This window comes from Babylonia areolata, chromosome 3 (assembly GCF_041734735.1).
Source record: "Babylonia areolata isolate BAREFJ2019XMU chromosome 3, ASM4173473v1, whole genome shotgun sequence".
NCBI lineage: Eukaryota > Metazoa > Mollusca > Gastropoda > Neogastropoda > Buccinidae > Babylonia > Babylonia areolata.
Window position 1 is genome coordinate 46,725,252 of NC_134878.1, and position 17,500 is coordinate 46,742,751.

The 17,500-nt window shown below is 43.7% G+C and overlaps 2 protein-coding genes across 4 annotated transcripts in view; one reads left to right on the plus strand and one right to left on the minus strand.

The window, feature by feature from the left end:
* LOC143280024 (inosine triphosphate pyrophosphatase-like) overlaps positions 1–5,925 on the plus strand; it is an 8,535-nt gene extending 2,610 nt beyond the window's left edge. For 2 of the 3 annotated variants that reach the window (XM_076584485.1, XM_076584486.1), the window contains exon 4: positions 215–4,182. In XM_076584485.1, the coding sequence (XP_076440600.1) occupies positions 215–501 (287 nt within the window). In that variant the 3' untranslated portion in view covers positions 502–4,182. Of the gene's footprint in view, positions 1–214; positions 4,183–5,244 lie in introns of those variants that run through there. The other variant, XM_076584483.1, reaches the window with a different exon arrangement.
* LOC143280023 (annexin A13-like) overlaps positions 5,535–17,500 on the minus strand; it is a 14,308-nt gene continuing 2,342 nt past the window's right edge. Inside the window, exons 3-9 of the mRNA XM_076584482.1 lie at positions 15,089–15,183; positions 14,398–14,508; positions 13,041–13,125; positions 12,292–12,443; positions 9,528–9,708; positions 7,577–7,689; positions 5,535–6,101 (exon numbers count right to left, since the gene is read on the minus strand). Of these exons, the coding sequence (XP_076440597.1) occupies positions 5,964–6,101; positions 7,577–7,689; positions 9,528–9,708; positions 12,292–12,443; positions 13,041–13,125; positions 14,398–14,508; positions 15,089–15,183 (875 nt within the window). The 3' untranslated portion in view covers positions 5,535–5,963. The remainder of the gene's footprint in view (positions 6,102–7,576; positions 7,690–9,527; positions 9,709–12,291; positions 12,444–13,040; positions 13,126–14,397; positions 14,509–15,088; positions 15,184–17,500) is intronic.

Sequence of the window (17,500 nt, forward strand, 5' to 3'; positions counted from 1 at the left end):
TGTTAGAAAATTGTCCTGTGTTTGTATGTGGTGTGTGTGTGTGTGTGTGTGTATAAATGTAACTGATATTAGCTTATTGTTGAATTACGGTTGTTTTAAAAATGTTCCTGTTTTTACAGGTATCCTATTATTTTTTGTTCCTCATTTGGTATGAATCTGCCCTTGAGGAAGACATTTTCATTTTAAGATCCCTTTTTTTGTTTGTTGGTTTCAGGTCTGCACAAAATGTTGGCAGGGTTTGAGGACAAGTCAGCCTACGCTCTGTGCATGTTCGGTTACTGCAGCGGCGAGCCAGAGGCACCAGTGGAGCTCTTCCCAGGACGCTGCGACGGGACCATTGTGTCCCCTCGGGGGCCCACAGACTTTGGCTGGGATCCTTGTTTCCAGCCCGATGGTTTCACTCAGACGTACGCAGAGATGCCAAAGGAGACCAAAAATGGCATCTCTCACAGAGGAAGGGCAATGGCTAAGCTGAAGGATTTTGTAAAAACGTTAAAATAGGATTGGAAGAAAGGTACCTTACCCTCTGTGTGTGTGTAATTATTTTACAATTTGATGTGTGTTTGTGTGTGTATGTTGTTTTATAACATGATTTTGTATAACTTGATGTGTGTGTGTGGTGTTTGTGGAGTGATGGCCTTGTGGTAATGTGTCCATCTTGGAAACAAGAGAATCTGAGTGATGGGGTCAAATCCCACATTTACCAACATTTCCCCTCCCTCCACTAGACTGAGTGGTGGTCTGGATGCTAGTCATTCAGATGAGATGGTAAACCCAGGTCCCATATGTAGCACATGCACTTAGTGGATACAAAAAATCCCATGGCAACATGGATTTGTTCCTGGCAAATTTCGTAGTAGAATACACTCAAATATACATTTGTATGCATCACTGAAGCCTGATAGAATGACACAGGAAACGACTGAGGGGTGACCAAAGGCAGCTCTGTCCTGTGTTTTGAAGCACTTAGAACTTGGCTTCTGACTGGGGATAGATGCTATACAAGTATCCACATCAATCAATCAGAATGTACATGATGTATGTGTGGGTGTGTAGTAGATGCGTACCACGCCACAACATGCTTGTGTATGGAACAGTATGATAGTGGAGGAAACTAACATGATTACACTTGGTTCTCGTGCCCAGTACCTATGCAAATGTTTAATAATAAAATTAAATTTTCTTCTTTTTTTTCAAAATATTTTGTGTCTTTTTCTTAAAAATCTTGGTAATCTTCCCATGATTGGGAGTAGTCTGATCCTGTCAAATGGAACATGATTTTTGTATTCTCCATTCATTTTCCCTTAGACTTTTTACAGTATGATCAAACTTAAGCCCAGATAGTCAGGACAGCGGTTGCCTCCTCTGCTGTTCTGATGATCATAGTTGGACACATAACTGGCTGTCATGATTTTAAATAAAACATACACATATGTATTTTTTAGCATTTTTTAAAAATGTTTATGAGGTAGGTGTTTATTATTTTAGGTGAAAGTATATATTCTAGGAGTCAAAGGGTTAAGCAGAATGGTTTGTATCAAAAGCATGGCCTGTGATCAGTCCTGAAGAGATGAAAGATTTGTATTTGTATTTGTATTCCTTTTTATGACAACAGATTTCTCTGTGTGAAATTCGGGCTGCTCTCCCCAGGGAGAGCGCGTCGCTACACTACAGCGCCACCCATTTTTTTGTATTTTTTTCCTGCGTGCAGTTTTATTTGTTTTTCCTGTCGAAGTGGATTTTTCAACAGAATTTTGCCAGGAACAACCCTTTTGTTGCTGTGGGTTCTTTTACGTAGGCTAAGTGCATGCTGCACACGGGACCTCGGTTTATCGTCTCATCCGAATGACTAGCGTCCAGACCACCACTCAAGGTCTAGTGGAGGGGGAGAAAATATCGGCGGCTGAGCCGTGATTCGAAGCAGCGCCCTCAGATTCTTTCGCTTCCTAGGCAGACGCGTCACCTCTAGGCCATCACTCCAGATGTGGTTCAATGCCTCCTATGACGGACTGCTGCGCATTTAGGTATGGTCTGCACCAACTGTTTTTTGCCATGGGATTGATGTGGATATTTTGGTTTTGAGCATACTTTGCCTGTGTGTGCATTTTTATGTATACGTGAATACAAATGTCATGTGTGCAGGTGCCTGTGTTTATGTCTGTCCTCAGTACATAAAGGAATTGCCTTTTGGTTATATCACGATTTACTTAAGATTTATTTAGAAAAGCAAACAAAAAACAAAACAAAAAAGGAAAAGAATGTAAAAAAACAAACCCAGCAGTGTTCTGAAAGTGTGTTGTTGGTTCTAATAGAAGAGAGAGGGGAGCAGACAGGGGGAATATAGGATCAACTAATGATGCACTCACTCACTCTCTCCTCACATCAACAGCAGGGCCACATGGAGTGGTTTTTGTAGAGTGTTTACTTTACAATGCAACACATGCAACACACACACTAAGCAGTTCACCCTACTTAGCAAAAGCAACACACACTAAGGCAGCACACACTGCCTACTTCAAGTACTTCTACAAGCAGCATCTACAAGCAACACCTACAAGTAGCATCTACAACTGCAAGCAGCACCTACAAGCAACACCTACAAGTAGCATCTACAACTACAAGCAGCACACCTGGAACACAAACACAACCAAAACCCAGGTCAGGTAAAATCTCAAATATCTGGACATCACTGACATAAAAGGCCTATACCCTCTCAGCACCTTTCATCACATGTCCACCAGTATGCACTCCTCTCACACATAGATCTGTGTGAGCTAATACAAACTTCATTAAGCTTACCTGCCACCAACAGTGACATACAATACTGTACACTATACCTATGACTGACCAATACAACCCAGAGTGTTCGACTCTGGTTACCCATCATACAATTAAACTGTTTGTTACCATAACCAAACAAATATCCTCTTTGTCTTCACAAAGTGTCCCACTAACACAAGTACATGTGTGGAAATCATTACTTCCAACATATCTCTGGTGAACAGCAATGTGCAACAACATAGCACTGGCCCTCAATGCTCTCATAGTTTACCAACTCATTAATCACATTACAATGTACCTTCCCACTTTGAACAAGGTAAACCACTGACACATAGCACAACTCCTACACATGTTATCACAACTATCAACAAATCAAATGTGTTCCACAACACTTGCTGTTACCCCCATGTGCACACACACATGAAAAACCCTTAACACATACTGACAGTGTGTTAGCCTATAGATCTGTTCATTTCACAGTGAACCAACACAAATACAGAACAAGATATTTGTAACAAAACAGGGGGGGTGGCAGGGGGGTAGGGGGGGGACTCAAAAGATACATAGGCCAGTACTTCTCTCAGTGGGTAGCTTTCACACATTAACCCCTTTTCTTTCCACAAGCCACAAGATCAACTTAAACTGGCTGTTTACTGACACAAAACATTGTTCCTAATAAAACTAAGTTATCAACATAGCATAAATCCATTACAAGTTGTGTACTCACAGCCCAACAGGGATTTCCTTGCTTCTCGCATCACTGATCAGTCAGTCACCCTGTGTCAGTCAGTTTTTCTGGGAGACAGCTAAGAACTGGCTGTGCTGACTGGTTTTATCCCATCCCACAACATACTGTGCATACTAATGCAAGCTATAGCATTCTCTCCCCCAACTAGTTGAACTGAAATAACCAATCTTTGCTTGTCCTTGTGACGCTATGTGAATGACTGACAGATTCACTGCTTAATCCCAATTCGTCCAATTCAACAGATTGATCTGATACACTACAATTCAACCCACTTGTTTCTATAACATTCTGTGACGACAGGTTCACCCGTTTACGTCACAAAGAGATTGGGGAGACAGGACAATACAACTCGGCATGTTAGCCAGCATGATCAAAGTTCGCATTAGCATAAAATTTCCCTAGTTTATGTTCCGAAGTCCCGCCATCTACATCAGCAGTGTTCGTGACAGGGGAGATGGGGAATGACTTGAAAGACAGGCCGCCACACGGGAAGTTCTGACATGCCGTGCTCGTCTGTTTCGAACACGGGGATTGTGGCAGACATCACGTAACTGCACGTGTTACTACAGCTGGGGCAGGTGACGCGGCGTCACTGACCAAAGAGGGCCGACTAGGGAGTGGGGGTGCGGAGGGGGGTGGAAGGAGGGAGGGTGGCGTGGTGTCGGCGCGACCTCAAAGACTGGACTTTGGATGGAGCAGGAAGGGAGATAAAAAGGGGGGGGGGGGGGGGTGAAGAGGGGTGAAGGGATGGATAGGGAAGGGGGACAGAGTGTGGGGGGGGGGGGGGGGCGTGACACTGTTGGCACACTATAACAAGAAAAAAAAATCTCCATTCTCACAAGAATTTTGTTAAATCTGAAAAAACGTATCTTTGGATATGACACATGGACATCACCAGTTTTGTGGTGGAGGAGGGATTGAGGGGAAACAGCAAGCAGGACATGTGCAATCAACGTAATGTGCAGTTTAAAAAAAAAAAAAATTTTATGCATTCATATCCTACGGAGTCTGTTTCAATCTCCATCTCACATCTGATCATTTGCCTTCTGTGTGTATTTCATTTTGATTATAAATTAATGTATAAATTTATTTGTTTATTTTTGTTTTATTATTTCATTTCTTCTTCTTCTTTTTTTTTTTTAGTAAAAAAAATGTTATATACAAACCAAGGGTTGGCTTTCCAAGGCACGACCATCATGTTCCGTTTATATGTAGGTTAGGCATCTGCTTCCTCCCCCCCCCCTTTTTTTGCAAGGCAGATTCAGTGTATATGCATCAGTACATGTGCTTTGACACATTGATACTGAAACTCCATCAGTCATTTTAGCTGGCTGAAACCAAGGAATAAAATGGTAATAAAGGGGGTTCTGAGAACAGAATTGAGTTAAGCCCTGGGTTTTGGTTTCTGGTAATGCCCAGACAGGGTTCATATCTGACAAGATTAAGCAGAAGAGGCCACCACGGTTTGTTTATTCCTTCTATGACTGTTCAGATAAAGTGGCATTATCCTACATTATTTCACTTGTTTTAGTTTTCTTTTGACACACCCACATAAGTTGAATGCATGCAGAAGTGATAGCAAATGTTGAGGTTTTTTTTCGTTTTTTTTCACAAGAGTACCTGGTGGTATTCTATACTAGTGGCCCTGTTTGATCTGCTAGGTTGTTTGCTACAATGATCAACGTGATCTTCTTCTTCTTCTTTGCGTTCGACAGCTACGCAGTCAGGGTCGAAGTCCGAGGGATGCCACAAACTCGGACGTCTGGTGAAGATCGGCAACCATCCCCCAGAGCTTGGTGTTGAGGTCGGCACCCCCAGGCCAGGACTGCTGCCGCATCTTCTCATACAGGGGGCAGTCTTGGAGAATATGGGATGGGGTCTGGTCAGCCTGGCCGCAATCACATGGGGATGTGGCGATCAACGTGATAAATAGCTGTTTGTGTGTGGCTCATTCTGCATAATAATAATGGTTGTACCATTACCATGTTAATAATGATAGGTTGGGCTATAAGCAACAATGATGATGATAAATAATAATAATAATGATAAAGTGCTCTTCTGTAGCACTGCTCTCATAAATCGGCTCACGGCGCGCTTCACAAATTACCTACAACAAGAAAGAAACGGCAATAAACCAGAAGAATCAAACAATTTATATGGGGGAGGTTACCTACTTCCGGGAAGTTATCGGCCGTAGCTACTTTAGTTTTCTCTGCAGAGGCGGATAGTAGTTTGCACAGGACAGGAATGTCAGACCCCTGCCGGAGTCTGCACTAGTGGGTCATGGTAAGTATGTTACTTAAACGTAATTTTAGGAAGAAAATTTCCTTTACAAAAGAGAAAGAACAATCTGTGTGATAAAATAGCTCTTGGCATGCGTATGGCTCATTCTGTGGAATGATGATAGTAGTCACAATACATTTATATTGCTTTTTCAAGCGCTGTCATCATCCGGATTGAGGATCCTGATCAGCAGTTTTCTGTAGTCCCCTGACGTCTCGTCAGCAATGGCTTCCTGGAGGGCACAGCTGTACATCTCTCTGTACTTGTCGGCAATGTCTTGAAGGTCAATCTGTTAACACCGGTCACATTTCCAAAGTCAGTGTTAGCTTGCTAGATATCACCACCCTATGCAAAATAAAGTTGCTTTTGTTATAGGAGTCAATCTGTTTTTTCTTGTTTTTTGGTAAAAAAAAGATTGTCTTCGCACCAAAGCAGACTTATCAGCATACACTGGATGCAACACCACGTCTACTAAACTGTGCGGCTAAAGAATACTAACAAGTTAAAAAGAAAAAAAGAACTGACCATGTAAAACCTGAGACAATAATTCTTGTTATTTTGTATTCCCATGGAAGCCATTATCTCACATTTACAATCTTGGATTTCAGTTTAAATTTCTGTTCTGAAATCTGTTGGATATCATTACAACCTTTCTATCAAAAAAGACATTGATGGATGAATGCATCTGATTAAAACATTTTAATTCAGTGAAAGTTGACTATTAAAACGAGTTCAGAAGAAAAGAGTCTTCAACATTTGAGTAATTCCTTTATGCATGACACATCAAATGCTGGATAGAAGTGAACTTTTGGATGTCATAGTAATTTGGATGAAGCTGTTGACCAATACCCCGTCTGTAGCATATAGATAGCACTCGTAAACGAACCCAAGGTAACGAAAAGTCACTGGCAAAATACTGTGTAAAGGTCCATCCACTCTGATAGCAAAACAGACTTGCTGACAGAAAAAAAGAAAGAAAAAAAAGTGATGCTGCAATAAAGCAATGTGCTGGACCCGGCCCAGGGAGAGTAGTTCGAATTTCAAACACGGAATTTTAAGACGAAAATGTCATGCAGCGCAATACAAAACAAAACAAAACAAAAAACAAAACAAACAAATCTTAAGTTTCAAGGGTTCCATCAAACAAGGTCAAGGATGGCTGTCAGGGTCAGCTGGGAAAACAACTCTGTAATCAGAAATCCATATCCATCATGTTAGGGAGAAGGGTCCCATGGCCTTTTTACGGCCATTGGGACAATGAGTTCATCATATCCACTGTGTCAGGGGCTCGGCATAGGAAGGCGGGGCCCACTCCTCTCCATCTGCTGTTCTTCCGCAACTGGTCATCTGCCCATGCACACCTGGGTGGAGTGAGGAAAATAGGATTAACTCTCTCCATACGAACGGCGAAAGAGACGACGTTAACAGCGTTTCACCCCAATTACCAGCATCAAAATATTGGAAGCGGAAGGCTCTTATACTGAAGAGGTGAATGTTGACAAAGAATACCACAATTCTGACGACGGAATCTAAAGGTTGGGTCATTCAGACACCCACTGGACATCCGAGGGGTCTGTGTAGAGGAGAAGAGAGGACTGGCCGTACTGAGTGAGTTAAAGTGCCTTTACCAAGGACACAACACCACGCTGAAACGAGGCCTCGAACCCTGGTCACTGGTGAACACAGAAACTCTTGCCACGGCGCCTTCAGTTAGTGCTATTAATTGTATGTTAATGATCAGGATTTTCCCACCCCAGCACCTACCTCACTGTGGGATACTATCAGCTGCATCAGTCGTTCATCGTCGGTCCCGGGCCCTTTGAACGCCTCATGGAAACATTGAGCGAAGTGCCCAGCCGGGTCCCGCAGACAACGCACTGCAAAACCATTCCTATTGAGAATCGCATATGGCCAACTGTCCACACCGGATGTTCTATGCTCACTACAAAGCTTTAAAAAAAAAATAAATAAAAAAAGCCACACAGAACCCCCGCCCCCCCGATTTTGTTGTTGCTGTTGTCATTTAAACATTTGCAAACAAAAACAAAAACAAAAACAAAAAAGGTCAAAATTAATAACATTTTGGTGTAAAATTCATTCCACAAAATGTCAAAGTAAATAGTGATTAATGATTAAGTGAATATGAATTAAATATAACTACCGTTTCTGGTGATATTAAAACCATCAATTTCCAAATGCAGGTAGATATTTTCACAGGGCAGCGACTGGTCACAAAACTGTATACATACAGCATAATATATATATATATATATATATATATATATATATATATATATATATATATATATATATATATATATGTGTGTGTGTGTGTGTGTGTGTGTGTGTGTGTGTCCTTGTTGCTGATAGCCCAGCTGACCACACAGCCATATCAGAGCTGACATCTGTGGATATCAGCACTGGTTGCCACTCTCGCCAGAATTTTCCCCCACCCCTACCCCTCCACCAGACCTTGAGTGGTGGTCTGGACTCTAATCATTTGGACGAGATGATACTTGGAACCAAGATCCCATATGCAGCATGTACTTAGCACACATAAAAGATCCCATGGCAACAAAAAGGATGATGAGTGCCTCGAAGGCAGCTGTCAGCTCTTCCCTGGTACATAGTCTGTTTCGCAAATGACTGTGTTCGTAAAAGAAATGCTTAAAGTTTGGTCAGGGCTCATCGCTCAGTTTATATCAGATATTGCAGAAGCTTTCAGTTGAGTCAACAGCAAAGTGAGAGCAGTATATCAATGGTTTCTACTGCAGTAGTAATTCATTTACACCTTAGTATTTTGTGAAGGAATATGATTCTGAAACTATGAGGCAAGAGTGAACTGGCTCTTATTTCATGCTGCAGCATGGAGGCTTGTTGTTGGCCTTTGGGGATCATACCAACAATGACTTGTCCTCAGTAAAGCCCTGGGAACGGGGATGTGGCTAAGGCATGACACTCTCAGCTGTAATCAAATGCCAGCCCAGATAGTCGGGACAGCAGTTGCCCACTGCTGTTCTGGTGGTTGTAGTCGGACACAGGACTATCACCAAACACATAAAGGTTTGGTCTCTGACTTAGAGACTTATAAGCGCTATACGTGTATAAGTATCCACAAGTCTCTGACTGAAGATAGGCGCTGTGTAAGTATCTACAAGTGATGATGAATGAATGATATGGATACTTATATAGCGTATACCTTCGGTCGGAGACCAGACTCAAAGCGCTTCACAAAGTCGGGGTCTAGTCATTCAGTTTGCATAACAGGCTGCCTACACGGGTACAGCTGACTGACGGCCGCCACTGGGCGTTCATCATTCATTTCCTGTGTCATTCAATGAGATTTCAGGCACGCACACAAACACAGACAGACGTGTAACATTACGTGTATGACCGTTTTGTTAATTTACCCCGCCATGTAGGCAGCTATACTCCATTTTCGGGGGTGTTCATGATGGGTATGTTCTTGTTTCCACAACCCACAGGTTACAGGATCGTTAACGTGCGTGTTTCATCTTCTGTGTGCGTATACACACACGAAGGGGGTTCAGGCACAAGCAGGTCTGCACATATATGCTAACCTGGGAGATCGGGGAAAAAAAATCTCCACCGAGATATATTACCGAGACTCGAACTCGGGACCCTCAGATTGAAAGTCCAAACGCTTTAATAAGTACTGGGCTATCGCGCCCGTCATAATGACAATACTAATGACCTGTGGTCAGGTAGGCCAGTTTGGTGGCGCCGCTCATCTCGCTGTCTATGGCCTGTTCCACGCTGTGTCCGTGCGTGTCCTGGTAGGTCTGGAAGAGGGCCTGCAGATGGGACACAGGGCGGCTGACCAGGAGGCGGGTGAACACGTCTTCATCCGTGCCCAGCACCTTGCCCACTCCCGCCTGACACGGAGAACAGGACAAGACAGGACAGGACAGGACAGGACAGGACAGGACAAGAGAACACACAAGTCTTTATTTTCGAGAATGATGGATAAGCAGTCTCTCTCTCTGTGTGTGTGTGTGTGTGTGTGAGTGTGTGTGTGTGTGTGCGTGTGTGTGTGTTTCTCATTCAGTTTCCGCGCCCTAGATGTATGAGAAGAAAAGACAAAAAATGAATATTGATTGATTTCCGAGGATAACAGATCACTGGGCCGTTTTTTCGTTTGTGTTTGTTTCTTTTTTGGGGGGTGGGTGGGTGTGGGGGGGTGTTTTGTTTTGTTTTTTGGGTGTTTTTGTTCATTGAATTCCCACGCCCTTCACCTTCACCTTCACCTCTCCCGTAGTCTGGGTTCAGACCGTTGGGGCACCGCTGCTGACCTGGCCACCACCCCTCTCCACTCTTCACGGTTTTCTGATTTCCTCAGGGCGTCACCGAGCGTCAAGCCTGTCCAACCCCGGATGTTGTCTTCCCATCTCTTCCTCTGCCGTCCTCTCCTTCTGCCTCCTTGTACGGTGCCTTGCAGGAACGTTTTGGCAAGACCAGATGATCGGGAGATGTGTCCATACCACCTAAGTTTGCGTTTTTTCACTATGGACAGAAGGTCTTCGTAGGGTCCAATACTTTGCTTGATTCTGTTCTTCACTTCCGTGTTAGTGATGTGGTCTCTGTAGGAGATGCCAAGTAGTCTACGAAAGCATCTCATCTCGACAGCTTGGATTCTTCTCTCGATGTCCGCAGTCAGGGTCCAAGTCTCGCAGGCGTAGAGCAATATTGAAATAACCAGGGAACGCATCAGTCTGATTTTTGAGCTGAGAGCGATGTTTTTGTTGTTCCAGATGGTGTTCAGCTTGTTGAGTGCCATTGTTGTTTGGGCAATTCTCGAGAGTACTTCTGGTTTAGATCCTTCATCTGACACGATTGCTCCCAGATATTTGAAGCTGTGGACTGTTTTAAGCTTTTCGTCGTTGACTTTGATGTCAATGCTGATGCCGTTGGTGTTGTTAGTCATCAGTTTGGTTTTCTCCGCACTGATTTGCATTCCATACGATGTGGAGGCTTTGTCTAGATGTTTGACCAGGCTTGCCAGTTCTTCTTCTTTTCCAGCCAGTCCATCAATGTCGTCGGCAAAACGTAGGTTTGTGATTGTTCTGCCGCCTATGCTGACTGTTCCTACATGCTCTTCCAGTGCGTCAGCCATTATTCTTTCTAAGAAGATGTTGAAGAGTGTTGGGGAGAGTAGACAGCCTTGTCTCACTCCAACTGTGGTTCTGAACCAGTCCCCGATGCTATTGTTGAGGTAGACGGCGCTGGTGGCTTTGTCATAGAGGTGCTGTATCAGTCTGATCAGGTTGGCGTTGATGTTGTACAGATTCATGGTAGCCCACAAAGCTGCATGCCAGACCCTGTCAAATGCCTTCTTAAAATCAATGAAGACGTGGTAGAGGTCTTGTTGGTGTTGATGGTACCTCTCACATAGCAACCTCAAGTTGAAGATTTGTTCAGTTGTGCTCCTTCCTGGTCTGAAACCTGCCTGTTCTTCAGCAATGATGTTTTCTGCTTGTGGTTTCAGTCTGTTAAGCAGGATCTTCAACATGACTTTGCTGGGATGACTAATCAGGCTGATGGTGCGGTAGTTTTGACACTGCTGGAGATTGCCCTTTTTGGGGAGGGTGATGATCAGTGATTGTGTCCACGGTGTGGGCCATTCCCCTGTTTGCCAGATCTTGTTGCAGATTTTCAGTAGCACATCTATCATAACTTCACCCCCTGCTTGGACCAGTTCTGATGGGATGTTGTCCACTCCTGCCGATTTCCCTTTTTTCAGCGATGCTATTGCTGCCTCTATTTCTTCACGGAGTATGGGGTGATTACTGTTATCAGTGGCTGGTGGAACATTCAGTATTGCTGGATCACAAGAAAAGACAGCATTATTCATTTCCTATGATAACTTGATAGATAAACATTGGTGCGGTTTTATTTTTCGCCCTACATTGATATGCCTACAATTTATGACATGGAAAAAAGATACACAAAAACCCACACCTGCTTTCGATGATCATGTAATAGATGAGCACGAGTGCCCTTTTCTTATTCAATTCCCGCCTTAGATATGACTGATCTACATTTCACAGTATACATACAAAATAAGATAATAAAGAAAGAAGTCAAAAGCATGATGGTTATAACACACGTAGATAAAGAAAAAGAAAAAAGAAACGCACACTCACACAGACACACACACACACACAGATGTTTAGCTGTCGGAGGGATAGGGAAGTGGTACTTTAATTCATTATAAACTATTGAATTTCATAATAATGAATTTCATTAATGATTTCATCATAATTATGAATTTCATAATTCATAATAATGCTGTCATCATCTGCGTATTTATAATTGGGCCACACGAGTAAACCCCCCCCCCCCCCCCCCATCACCCCCCCCCCCACACACACACACACACAGAGACACTATCCGTTCAATTCTCAAGCAAGGCACAGAAAATGCCGCCAATCGGCTGCAAACACAACAGTCCCCTTGACCTTGTACAATTGCTGGACCTCGTTGTCCACTCGCTGCTGGTCAACCACCACGTCCTCGTTGCGGTTGCCTTGTGCCAGAGCGGTCAGCACGTGCTTCAAGTCACCGTCCGTGTGCTTGGCAATGTCCGCGTCCAGCTCTCGCCCCGTAACCTCTGTGCGGACAGTGGGCAGTACTGAGGAAGTGTGCTGTGTTGTGTGGGTATATAATTATCACGGTTCTGCCCCACGAGAGCTATTGGGCGCCACCTCAGAATCATGGTTTGAGCAGTGTGCGTGTTATACTACTACTACTACTACTACTACTACTAGTATTTATATAGCGCTGAATCTTGTGCAGAGACAAATATAAGCGCTTTATATTATGGGCGTATTACAGCTCCTGCCAAGCAGACCTTGTCTCAATTCAAAATGGACCCCTATAGTAGCATCGTCAGTCACAGTCACCTCTGTCCCATCATCATCATCAAAATATATAACACAAAATGTCCTGTATCATAGCTCCACCCCCCACCCTCCTCTCACCATGTGTGTGGGTGTGTGTGTTTGTGTGTGAGGGAAGGCATGGTGTAAAGAAGCTTCCAGCTGATCCAGTTTACCCTCAATAAAACATTTGTTCATTTGTTCATTGTTCCCTCGCCAACCAAAACAAACTAAAACGCGCAGACAAAAAACAACAACAACAACAAAAAACAAAAAAACAAAACAAAACAAAAAAAACCCCAACGAAAAATAGGGTGCTTGACACTCACCTTTATAGCTGAACCTGGTCCCCTGAAGTTGGAGATTGTTCCGGGTGGCCAGAACATCGATGGCCTTGTCCCATTCCCCGTGTCCCTGAAGCCCTCAACACGGATCGATCGAACTGACCGGGTGAACTTGACCCGCACGTATGGGCACGCGCAAACATAATGCAAGGGAGAGAGAGAGAGGGAGAGAGAGATTGAGTGTGTGTGTGTGTGTGTGTGTGTGTGTGTGTGTGTGTGTGATAGAGAGAAAGAGAGATAGAGTGTATGAGTGAGAGAGAGAGAGAATGTGTGTGTGTGTGTGTGTGTGTGTGTGTGTGTGTGTGTGTGTGTGTGATAGAGAGAGATATAGCCTGAGAGAGGGAGAGAGAGAATGTGTATGTGTGTGTGGGAGGGAGGGAGGGAGGGAGGGAGAGAGAGAGAGAGAGAGAGAGAGAGAGAGAAACGGACAGAACAACGTATACATCAGTTTATAGATTAATGACACTCAATCATGATCAGTACATTTTAGGGTAAAGAGATGTCAAGATTGAAAAGAGAGAAAGACAGACAGGCAGGCAGAGAGAGAGAGAGACAGACAGACAGACAGACAGACAGAAAAACAGACGGACAGACAGACAGACAGACAGAGAGAGAGATGACAAGCTTGAAAAGAGAGAAAGACACAAAGAGAGAGAGAGAGAGAGAGAGAGAGAGAGAGAGAGAGAGAGGGAGAGAGGGAGAGAGACACACGGGGTAGGTTCTCAAGGTCTAACGATTGCGTTGGGTCTGTGTCAGGTGTTGACCAGGTACCTCTTCCTCACCCCCACTGAACCCCTCCCCACCCCCCCCACCCCCCACACTCCCTTATCTTTTTTTCCTTTTTTTACTTTTTAGCAGATAAAGTGTATCATCATACATAAACCATCGTTTTTTCACTCCATCTAAAAAAACTGAAACTGTGAAAACGAACCGGCGGAATTGAAACGATTTTTTTTTCTCCAGTTTCAAGGGAGGTAGTGGAGTGAGCAGCACAACTGGCTTTTATCATTTTTTCTATTTATTATTATCATTATCATCATTATTATTATTATTATTATTATTATTATTATTATTATTATTATTATCATCATCATCATCATCATCATCATCATCATTATTGTTGATATATTCATGTATGTATGCATGTATGTATTTACACACCCAGCACTAAGTCTGAAACCCACACTGAGTACATTTTCCCCCTCAGTTCTGAACAACAACGCAACCCGCACAGATTCACTGAAGACCCCAAACCCTGGGCACTGGGCAACTTGACCATGTACGGACAAGCAGTCAATAGAGCGTTGAATTCCTCCACTACAGTGAACCAGCTGAAACCTACCAGTGCATTGGCGAGGCACTGGGCGTCGAACTGTGGCTGAGGCAGCAAGAGATAGGCGCACAGTCGCCTAAAGTTTCCACCCAGGTCATCATCCAAGTCTCTGTCCAGGTCCTGCAAAGTAGTAGTAGTAGTAGTAGTAGTAGTAGTAGTAGTAGTAGTAGTAGTAGTAGTAGTAGCAGCAGCAGTGGTAGTAGTAGTAACAGTAGAAGTAATCGTAGCAACAGCACTGAGCAGCAGCAGCAGCAGTAGTAGCAGCAGTAGTAGTAATAGTAGTAGTAATAATTGACTACATGTAATCTGCTTGGCAGATGTGGTGTAGCGTATATGGATTTGTCCGAACGCAGTGACGCCTCCTTGAGCTACTGAAACTGAAACTGAAACTTATCACTACCGCTACTACTACTACTTTTACTGTTCTTCTATTATCATTAGTATTATTATTGTTATTATCATTATCATTATTATCGTCATCATCATCATCATTATTATTATCGTTATCATCATCGTCATCATCATCATCATTATTATCCATCAACATCATTACTGATTTGCGTAGTGATCACTGCTGTACACACACAAATAAACCCACCGCAGGGGACGATCAAGGCGGCGAGGGGATGAAATGATTAACACATAGTAAAGTATGTAATGTATGATGCTTCTTGTGCAACAATGCTACAGGACCACGCACCCTTCCGAAAGCAGTCTTGTACATCTGTTTGATCTGCTGGCGTTGTCGGTTGTCATGTCCACTCAATACACGGATGATATTCTTCTCGTTTGTCCCTGCACAGCGTAAGTAAATGTCCCGCCTTGATATATTATCATTATCGTCGTCATCATCATCATCGTCGTCGTCGTCATCCGCATCCTCGTCGTCATCGTCATCATCATCATCATCATCATCCTCGCTGTCGTCATCGTCATCATCATCGTCGTCGTCAGTCATCATTATCATCACCATCATCATCTTCTTCGAAGGTCGCAGAATTGTTAGGACTCTTACCGGCTGCCAATACAGCGGTGTCCGTGAGGGTCTGGGGTCCTGGTTCGAATCCCGGTCTCGCGTACCCTTTCTGGCAAGTTTGACTGAAAAATCAAACTGAGCGCCTAGTCATTCGTGTGAGAAGACACTCCCGAAAGCGGAGTGTGGCTGCGGCCTACATGGCGGGGTAAAAACGGTCATACACGTAAAAGCCCACTCGTGTACATAGTACGAGTGAACGTGGGAGTTGTAGCCCACGAACGCAGAAGAAGAAGAAGAAGAAGAAATGTGAGAAGATAAACTGAGGTCCTTTGTGCAGCATGCACTTGGCGCACAGATAAAATGAATCCGTGGCAACAAAGGGGTTTGTCCTCTAGCAAAATTCTGTAGCAGAAATCCACTCTGATACGTACACAGAATATACATGCATGCACTCAAGACCTTAAAAAGCACATTGAGTTATGATGCTGCTAGCCAGGCCTTTTCCTAGCAGATAGTGTGGTGTAGCGTACATGGATTTGTCCGAATGCGCTGACTACTATTAGTACTTCTTCATCGTTTATTTTCGGACAGCGGCAGTCTTGAGCCAGCACGCCATCACATCATCATCAATGTCAATGTTGGCAGCATCGTCATCATCAATGTGTCGTAGGCATGGTGTGTGGCCGCGCAAGTGTGTGTGTGTGTGTGTGTGTGTGTGTGTGTGTGTGTGTGTGTGTGTGTAAATGCTTTTGCACTGTACGTGTATATATATATATATATATATATATATATATATATATGTGTGTGTGTGTGTGTGTGTGTGTGTGTGACATAGATAGACAGACAGACAGATAGACAGACGGGCAGACAGACATAATAGATAGACAGAAGCGCTGGGCAGAGAGACACAAATAGATAGAGGCAGGAAGACACAGATAGATAGGAAGACAGGCAGAGACAGACAAACAAAGACGATGCCCCCCTCCCCCCATTCTCTCTGTCATGTTGTAATAACGATGTAAAAAAGAAAAAGTAACACAATCTAGAAGAAAAGGTAACTCTCATAATATGCGCAAAGGGGTGCGCAGAAGAATGATAACTGGCAATAACGTCTGATTTCTGTTTTGCCAGCACGCACTTCAACCCGCACAGTAAAGTTTTCTGAGTTATTTAACGCGTACATGCTTCTCGTGTATGTTTGTTGCGAGACAAAGTTGACTTCACTCAGACTCGATATTCTGGCAAAGAGAAACAAAAATGGCTTCAAGTTTACCTCTTTTTCTTTGCGTTTTTTGTGCACGAAGACAAGCAGTCTGCTGGGACGTGATGGAGAAAGTGAATCGATAGGTTTGAGAATTTATTGTGTGCACTCGACATCAATCGGATGACACGAACAAAAATAAGCAATGCTTCTTCGTTATGTTGGAGAGGAAACCTACGATATTTTCGACAGTTTTACCGACGGGCAGAAAGGAACTGGTGCCGCTGTGCTAACTGTCGATAACATCAACGTTCCGGCCGAGTACAACGTAGCCAGGGAATCGCTGACAGATAGCATATTTCACACCCAAGAAGAACACCTCGTACGAAAGTTTCAAATTTGGCCAACATCCTGGAGAGAGTATTGTTTCGTTTTGCACACGGCGGATCCGCAAGTTAGCAAGTACTTGTGAGTTCCATGATAGCGATAGTCTCAGATACCCCAGGGATGTACTTCTTCAAGAAATCGAAAAGGGAATATGAAAGAAAACTCGAACTCACGTCCTTGACGAAGCCAGAGCACTTGAACTGTCTCAATCGAGAACCTCAGAAATGGAAAGGAAAGGTATGAATGTTGTTGCAAGCCAGAGATTTTACAATAACGCTGATGGTTCTTGTAAGGAAAATGACTGTATGTTTGGTACTCATACTAGAGGCAGCCGTTCTTTAAATCCCAGGTGTGGTGGTGGTGGTTTCTCAAAACGTGTGCAGCAAGCCAGTGGCAGCTCAACACCCTACAGGAGAGGACAGAACAACGCACCAAGTCGTGGTTCTTCATTCAACTCCAGCCGCCGTGAGGGTGCTTCAAATTCAAGTAACACCAACACTTGCCGTTACTGTGGTGGTTCACCTTCGCACGCGTCCTGTCCAGCAAAG